General features: G+C 32.1%; 1 protein-coding gene across 1 annotated transcript; it reads left to right on the forward strand.

Annotated features, from left to right (window-relative positions):
* The first annotated feature begins 2546 nt into the window (after positions 1 to 2546).
* LOC118029661 (probably inactive leucine-rich repeat receptor-like protein kinase At5g48380) lies at positions 2547 to 5008 on the forward strand. The gene is made up of 2 exons (XM_035033558.2): positions 2547 to 2902; positions 3577 to 5008. The coding sequence occupies exons 1-2, from the start codon at positions 2588 to 2590 to the stop codon at positions 4504 to 4506; spliced, it is 1245 nt and encodes a 414-aa protein (XP_034889449.1). The 5' UTR covers positions 2547 to 2587; the 3' UTR covers positions 4507 to 5008.
* The last annotated feature ends 4000 nt before the right edge of the window (positions 5009 to 9008 follow it).

Consider the following 9008-nt stretch of genomic DNA (forward strand, 5'->3'; position numbering starts at 1 on the left):
AGAAGAAGATTTAAATTTTTTTTTCCAGCTATTCTCCATCTCTTTCCTCTCCTCACTTGCCCAAAAACACAAGCCACATCCCGGAGCTTATTTTTTATTCACTCAAGTTCTGGAAACAAAGTTTTCACATCGGTGTTACCCTTGTTTTAAGAAGCTATGTTCCTTAGAATGGAAGAGATTAATCTAATATAAGAAATAATAGCAATCAAAACTTCCTAAGTTCCAACAATAGAAATTAATTACAAAACAAAATATTGAGGTTTCAATGTAAAAAGCTTAATTATAATTGAAGGGTTGTGTGTATAATAAGTATGTGTTTAATATTGTGGTTCAATTTTTAAGTATTTTTTACTTGAAACTATATGAAAATAAGTTTTTTTTTATTTTATTTAAAATTTACACATCAAAACCATTAAAAAAATACTAAAAAAACATTAAATTAATTTTTTAAAGTCAAATATACTTTTAAAATGTAGTTCCAAATACAAAAACAAAAAGATTTAACCCTACTTATTAAGGAAATGGGTACTTTTATTTTTAATCAAATACAAAAACAAAAGATTTAATCTCAGCTAACATTTAAGTTGAAATACTTTTATTGAAAAAAAGAGGAAATGGAAAGAATTTAAAAATGAGGACTTAAGCTTCTTGACTAGTTTGTTTTTCCCCACCCTTTCGTGGAAGTTGTAGTAAAGGGCCATCCATTTCAATGCAGAAGAAGTAGCTCAAGAATAAAATGCTCTCTTTGGAGATTTCAGAAACAAAAACAGATTTCAATTCAAAAATTGAGTGCAAATTTTTTTTTGTGTAATAACAGTTATCATAAATGAGGTTTTCTCACCCTAACATGTTAATTTTTCTCTAATTCTAAATCATTAAAATTTTTATTTATTGTTAATAATTTATTTGTTTATTTATGTACATTGTTCTTGATTTATTGAATTAAAAACCTGTATAATTGTTTTTTTTATTTACACTTGGGATTCTCTATATATGAAAATACGTTGAAAAACTCATCGAAAAGAAGAATAAATCGACATCATCCGACAAAGAAGTTATAAATGCCATGATTTTTCTAACAATACACGTAACACTTATTTAATTTCCCATATTAAAACCCATTAAACCAATACTCCAGGCACAGTAAACAAACCCCAAATAAAAAGATTTGTTTCTTAAAACCCGCCTTGAGTTCTTCAGCCCTACACCTGGAAAACTTGGAAATTTATATGGAAGGGTAGATTTGTTCTTTTGTTTAAATTAATTTTAAAATTGTATTGATTCGGGAAGTAAATTGCAGATTTTACTAACAATTTTTTATAAATAAAGAAAAGAAAATAAAATAAATCGACATCATCCGACAAAGAAGTTATAAATAGGGCCATCCATTTCAGGGCAGAAGATGTAGCTCAAGAATAAATGCTCTCTTTGCTATATGTACTGTCCTGTATTCTACTCTGATGAACTCTCAAATCCATATATATGGCTAATTTGTTTTTTTATCTACCCTCCTTTTATGTTCTCCTTGTTAGCTACTGTCACCGTAACTACTGGTACTGCCACTCATATTTATCGCTTGAAATCTATTGAAGATTTCTTGGAAGACTTGTAGCTTTCCTATCTTTAAAAACATTAAATTGAATTAGAGTTATTTTCATCTTTTTAAAATATTTGTCCTGATATAAAATTTTTTAATCTCTTATATATTTTCCTACAATAATAATTAGGGATAATTTTTTTTTTTAATGATGATTACTTTTATCGCCTCATATATATAACAAGTTCATCCCACTAAATAAAAATATAATCAGTAAATTCAACTATAATTAGTTTTGTATTCTTTTTCTTTGAATATCGATGGCAAAGAAATAAAAATTTCCATCTTCTTTTTTCAATCCAAATAAATCTTTGGATCATTCTTTCCCTAAAATTATGAGATTTTAAGTTTTATACTATTTAAATTATGATTTAAACCATTGAGTTCATCAAAATTTCTTTCTTGGTTAAAATTTTTATTTGGCCAAAATCTACCACCAAACTCTCTTTGTTCATGTCTCGTAAAAAATATTTTGGTATATACAAGACTTTCTTCCACCTCTTCCTCATTATCATTGGAGTTTTAAACTACATTTTCAATAATGAATATTCTCATTACATCACTTATCAATAACATGTTTTTTTTTTTTTTGACAGTGTTATAGTTAAAGTCACGTGTTTTCGGGATTCTTTCAACGTCAGTTCTTAATGTTATCTCTTTTCTTTGACAGTGTTTGCTAAGATTATTGAAATTAAATTTTCAAAAAATTTAATTTATTTTTTAAAATTAATGATTTTTTATATTTTTTAATTTTTTTTAAAAAAATAATTTTAAAAATTAAAAAATACTTTAATATATAATTTTTAAAATATTTAAAACCGCAGCTACTAACCACTACCAAACACCCTATAAATCTGATGCGGCTTTCGAGTCCTTAATTCCCACTCATCCTTCTTGAAGACTTTGGAACTTTGGACGCGGTGCGTAGTTAATAGTCAAATATAACTTTGAACGATCTCTTGTTATTTGCTGCTGTTTCGCCATCCACAAATGGCTCTTGATGCAAAACTTGCTCTTCTTTTGATTCATATCCTTAGTGTTGCCGGCAATGGATACAGTTCTTTACAAGAGAACTACTACGGGAGTGAAGATGAACACAGGAAAAAGTTGGATCCTTCTTTCAAAAGTGGGTTCGCAACAGGTTATGCATTTTCTGTAGTTTCCATTTTAGCTATTTTCATGTCCTGTTGCGTGCCTTGGGCTCGTCTTAACAAGAGGAAGAGGAACAAGATAATGATGAAGACACCAATGACGACATCTTTGATGGAAAGGCGAGAGAAGAAGATAAAAGAAGCCAACGAGCAGGTATCCCCATAAGACTTTCATTCCATCATTTTTTTTTAAATCTTTTTGATGAAGAAGACGATAGAGTTGCTTTTATTAACGATTTATCCATATTGTTCAGTTGCCAAGACCATGAAGAAGATGGATCATTGCAAACTGAATTAAATAGACCACAAACCAAAACATTAATTCATTACAGAAACAAGCAGAAAAGGAGAGGCCTCGAGTTCATGTCCTTAAAGTAGCACCTAAGCCTCAAATTAAAACCAAGCTATGAGATGTTCAACTCCTTGCTTTGACAATTGACCAGCAACGAGAGACGTTTCTCTAGCTGAATGAATAATTAATGAAGATGACTGCACTAAATAAGAAGTCAGCATGCTAATAGAACTCATAGTAGAGCTACACTAGCTAGATCTCCACAGCATGAGAAGTTTTTACAAGAATGCAGTAAATAAAGCAACAGGCAGTGATCCAACTCTGGATCTCCTGCGGGAAGCAACGAAAGAGTTGCTTCCTCATGTGAAGAATCTGTTCCTTTTTAATATTGCATCAATTACGTAGTCTTTCCAGTCCAGAACTTAGAATGCCTTTTCATTTGGTGCAGCCATTAAGGGCGTTATATATATATATACATATATATATATATATATATATATATATATAATCTTGTTTCATTTCTTCATCTTCCACAGATTTGTATGTTGGGGAATATTGTTAAGAGAATGAGTTTCGTAGGCATCAGCAAGGCAACAGCAAATTTTAGCCAAGCCAACAAAATTGGATTGGGACGAATGGGAACCATGTATATGGCTATCCTTCCTGATGGTAGGTTCCTTGCAGTGAAGAGGATAGTTGACTCTCAACAGTTTGAGGAACAGATAGTTTCTGAATTGAAAACACTGGGTACATTAAAGCATAAGAATTTACTGCCCCTGTTCGGATTCTGCGTAGAATCAAATACAAGGCTTCTGGTGTACAAGTACATGTCTAATGGAAACCTTTTTGATTGGATACATTCAGTGAAACACCGGAGGAAGACTCTGCAATGGCCTTTGAGGTTGAAAGTTGCGGTTGGGGTAGCAAGAGGCCTGGCAAGGCTCCACCATGGCCGCAGAGGTCAAGTGGTGCATCTCAACATAAGCTCAAAGTGTATTTTGCTTGATAAGAATTTCGAACCTAAGCTATCGAATTTCGGAAAGGCGATGCTGATCACGAGTATGAGCAACACTCCAGGAGTGCATGATGAGTTTTGTGAGATGGCGCTTGTTAAGGAAGATGTGCACGGGTTTGGAGTTGTACTGCTTGAGCTGATTACTGGGATGGATTGTAGCAGAATGAATTTTTCCTCAAACAGTATTCTTAATGAATGGATTGGTAATCTCTTGAGCACTTCTTATTTTAATGATGCCATGGATAGGTTTCTGATTGGGCAAGGATTTGACGATGAGATCTTTCAGCTGCTTAAAGTTGCATGTAACTGTCTTGATTGCATTCCAGATCGAAGGCCGACAATGCTTCAAGTGTACGAGGACATAAAGGCAATAACCAAGAGATGTGAAGTGGTTGATGATTCAGAGATCCAAATGCAGCCTGAAATTTGCCCTGCCACTTCTCAAGACTAATCTGTTGCCAGCAAAAACAGGACCGAAGTTATCAGATCTATATTTTCCTGTTTCTATCATGTTCATAAACCATCATGTAAGAAGCAATAGAATATAATTGTGTCCGGGAATAAGTTGCCAGCATTTTACACGGTAATTCAAACAGAAGATCAATCTGATCAAAATACGCCGATGAGTGAAAATGGTTTGGATAATACTTCCTGATCTTGTGTTGCAATTTTATACTGACAAAATTAGTGTTTTTACACCAATAAAATATTCAATCTGTGTTATGCTATTTTTTGTGGTGGAAGTTGTGAAAACCTCAGATTGAATTTAGGCTTTCCATGACAGTGACCTCGGCTGAAGGTGACTATCCTGCAAAAGGTTAACCGGAGATAGTATAAGAAATGTTTATCCGAGAGAGAGGGTGGCGTAGATGCAGGGTTCGGTTGGACCGAAGCTGGAGAGGGTTCGGTTTGACTTGCCCTGGAGAGGGTTCGGTGATTGAATTTTCTCCCCCCTCCTTCGGTTGTGATTGGCCAAGAGAGGATTAGGTTGGACATTGAGAAGAGAGGGTTTGGTTGGAAGATGAGGTTTTGGTCCTTCTTTCTTACCTTGTTTAGGCATCAGTTGGGCCATTAACAAGCACTCTCAGTTGGGCCTTTCTTATCTTGTTTAGGCATCCGCTGGGCCATTAACAAGCACTCTCAGTTGGGCTTTTTAGAATTGTTTTCTTGGTTCACCCTCTTAGATATCTAAATTAATAGCCTCTATGGTATTGTTATCCCTCGGTTAATTACAACCTGAATTTACTTTAATATGCAAATATATTATGGTGATTATTCCCTCCATATTAGCTTTTGATAGCTATCTCATTTGACTGTTGTTCATTGTTATAGATACACAACTTCTGAAATTATAGCTCAGTTAGTTCCATGACCAAGTCAAAAAATAACACAGAATAATAATGCTATTTGCCAAAAATCATGTTTTCTCCTTCCTTGAAATAAATGACATTGCTCGAATTGGTGCAGTATAAAAAAGGTTCAGGTAAATTAAACTATATAATAATTGCTTTAACTTGACTCATTCAACTTAACCAATACAATGATAGCCCATCTGATTAATAATAATAATAATAATGAGAGCTGAAATGAAGGGGGGGGGGGGTGAACGAGGGAACGAAGAAGAAGAAGAGGGAGGAGGAGCTTATAATTTTTCCCAAGTTATTTAGTATAGAAGGTGATATTGAGCCAGCTAACTCTAAAATATATATTTTTTGAACGATAATGGGAATATTCCTCAGTTATATTTATTAATCAATCGACAATATAGATATTTTTTCTTTTTATCATTTTAAGAATACACCCCCATAAACTAATTAAATATGTTCAATCTATGCATGTGTCTATATGTGCTAACGACCAAATATTTATAATGTGGGCATAAATATTTCAAGTTGTGAACTTAAATAAATTCAGCATAGTTTTGGACTAATTAATTAACTATAATTATAGTGAAAGTCTTTGTGTCATGGCATATACTCAACATTCAACTCTCTTCTCACCTGAATGCGAAATTGCAAGTACAACACAAACAAATAGAATGTTATCCAAAAAACAAAAAAACGAATAGAATGTTAAATAACTATTCCAAGCATATACTAGAGCCGCATAATTTCCCTGTAGCATATGATGGCAAATATCTATGTAGGTCCAAGTTCATGCTCAGATTATGTACCATTAAAATAATCATTAATTCAAGTTCGCCACATGGGGATTTCTTCTTCAAATGTGTAGTAAAAATGAGATTCATGCATAAGGTATTTCATTTACACACACATATTGATGAGGCGCCATGCATTTATACATGGAAGAACATGCACGAGCAATTTAATTCATCAGCAACCGATCCTTGAAAGTTTATTTGGTGACCATTTATACTGTTTAAGTTTATTTAACTATTCAATTATAGACTTTTTCTGTATGAATCCACGTTCGATCCTTGAACCATGCGTGAGCCATTTTCAATTTTTCACGATGTAATTAAGACGGAGTCTTCGAAAATTGCCTGACTTTGTGCCCGAAGCCTAACTGATTTCACTCTGCACTTATCCCCGATTGATTTTGGTTTAGCTAATTAGTTGATATGTCAAATAACCATTTTAATTTAATAACTTAAATTATTAAATAAAATTTAAGATATAATTTATATTATTTTTTAACAATTAAAAAACCCAATTCATCACGACTTAATTGTTCAAGAATTGGATTGGATTAGATTAGATGACCTAAGAGTTTACAAGTTAGTATCCCTTCAAGAATTTTTTTTTAAAGAACCAAAATCTTTCAAATAAAAAAACAACATTAATAAAAAAAAATTGATTAAAATAAAACCCAATTTGGTTTTATAACTATGGTTTTTAGAATTTCAAGTCTTATCACTCTACAAATCACATAAAACTAATGAAGTAAGCTAATATCTTTTAAAGTTTGAACAAGAATTTGACAGTTATGGGAACAAATATAAGTGGAGTCAAGATAAGATGCAAACTTTGATTTCTCTTTTTTACCGTCTTCGATATTGGAGCACAAGACAAGAAACCCCATGTGGGAAACTTATTACATGGGCTGGCCTGCTCCGATCCATGGGGAGGTTACTTGTCACTCTGAGTTACTTGAAAACAGTTTCATGTCTGAATCAGCTATATTAATTTGACGAGAGAAATTGACATAAACATGATAATCACGTTACTTATCTCTTGACCCCCTAGGTTAAGTCATTTCGGATTGATTTATAAAAGTTAGGCAAGAATAGGGACCAAATTAAAAGTGGCTACGTACATGCTTTACAAGTGGTTAGTCTTCAAAAAAAGTTGATACATGAACATCGAGTAAGCTACGTCCAGCGCCTTTCACACATCAAGCATTGTTATGAATGCATGTGTTTGTGTGTGTGTGTTCAGGCTCAACAGACAGGAATTTTGGTTTCCAAACTATGTATATAAGTGATTTGAGATCTGCAAAATATATTTTTTAAAAGTGAAGTTTTCTTGAATTCAAAAATAAAATAAAATGATTGCACATCCAAAATTTAAATGTAGTATATATATATGATCTCATCTTCGAAGGGTACTGACGAACGATCATGGAAATTAATCTAAGATGCAGACGAGATATGATAGGATTACGGTGCCGTACTGCTTGTTTTTAAATAATATTTAGTAAATTCTGATATCTCAAAGGTCAGGAGGATATATATATATATACTAATTAATATTCAGAACCTGTCCCGAGCATCTCGCCGTAAATCCATGAAAACTATATATTAAGCCACCAGAGCCGTGGAAAGAAACATGCATGGGGATAAGGAGAAATTAAAATGGTTAGTATATTGGCTATTGATTGCTAGTTTAAAACAGAAACCAATGGATTTTCAATATTGAAAGGAAGTTTGAGAAAATTATTATCTGATTCCTTTATGTTTGGAATCTTTGTTGGTGTTTTTAAGTATATTTGGGACATGAGAAGAAAAGAAAAACAAATGTTTTAATAAAACAATATTGGTTAACAAGAGCTAATGGACAATGCTATAAGATATCATGTAATGTTTTATCTTATAAAAAATATTGTAATTATCTTTTATAATTATTTATATGTTGCCCTTATGGAGAGAAAGAGAGGGAGTCCGCCATATTAGGTTAAGTCTTTTATTTTACACAAAATATTATTTTATTATTTTATATTTAGGATTTCAAACAAAAAGAAATAAGATGTAATTGCCTTCAGAACCCAAGAATAAAGAATAATTTAGACAAAAACCCAAAAGCTATCAATGCGATTTCAAATGGGAACAAAGGAAATAAAAAGTATACCGTTTCCATTGCACATGTAAAAACCTATGCCATCCATTCTGTCCCATCAAAAACACGAAAAGTGAAAGAATTACGCGCAAGAAGAGAAAAAATTGTGAGATTAAGGCCATGATTTTTGGGTAATAAGAACTTAAGAAATACCCTCTTTTATTTCCGTTCTTTGCTCCACCTGTCACGTTCAATCCCACTTTTCAACAATTTCATTTGGCAAAAATTATTTCATGCATATATACTAAATAATGTGTATTAATAGCCAAAATAACATGGAAAACTATCTACGTAATCAACTTTTCAAGGTTGAGGCACTAAGACATAGAATGAATTGACTTCCTAATCATCTTAATTTTTTCCATTAACAGGGAGGTAGTTATTGTTAGGTTATGGTAGTTAAATGTTGTTCGAATTAAATAATTTAAAATTTTGTAATGATGAATAAATTAATCGGTGTGTGTATATATATATATATAAACACTAATTATTAGATAATCTTTAGTTTCTAATTTTTTAATCTAATGATCACTTCTATGGTTAGATTAAAAATATGATATGTGAATTTCACTAATTACAACTACAACATTAATTACCATTAAGTAATAATAATTAGTTTTTTAAATAGCATTTAATTTCTATCTCGAGGTAGAAAAAT

The sequence above is a fragment of the Populus alba genome, chromosome 17 (genome assembly GCF_005239225.2).
Source record: "Populus alba chromosome 17, ASM523922v2, whole genome shotgun sequence".
Lineage (NCBI taxonomy): Eukaryota > Viridiplantae > Streptophyta > Magnoliopsida > Malpighiales > Salicaceae > Populus > Populus alba.

Bases quoted from the DNA above. Each gene is read 5' to 3' on its own strand.
- LOC118029661 (XM_035033558.2), top strand. From the start codon at position 2,588: ATGGCTCTTGATGCAAAACTTGCTCTTCTTTTGATTCATATCCTTAGT. The intron at 2,903-3,576 runs GTATCCCCATAA...CATCTTCCACAG, and splicing joins TAAAAGAAGCCAACGAGCAG to ATTTGTATGTTGGGGAATAT.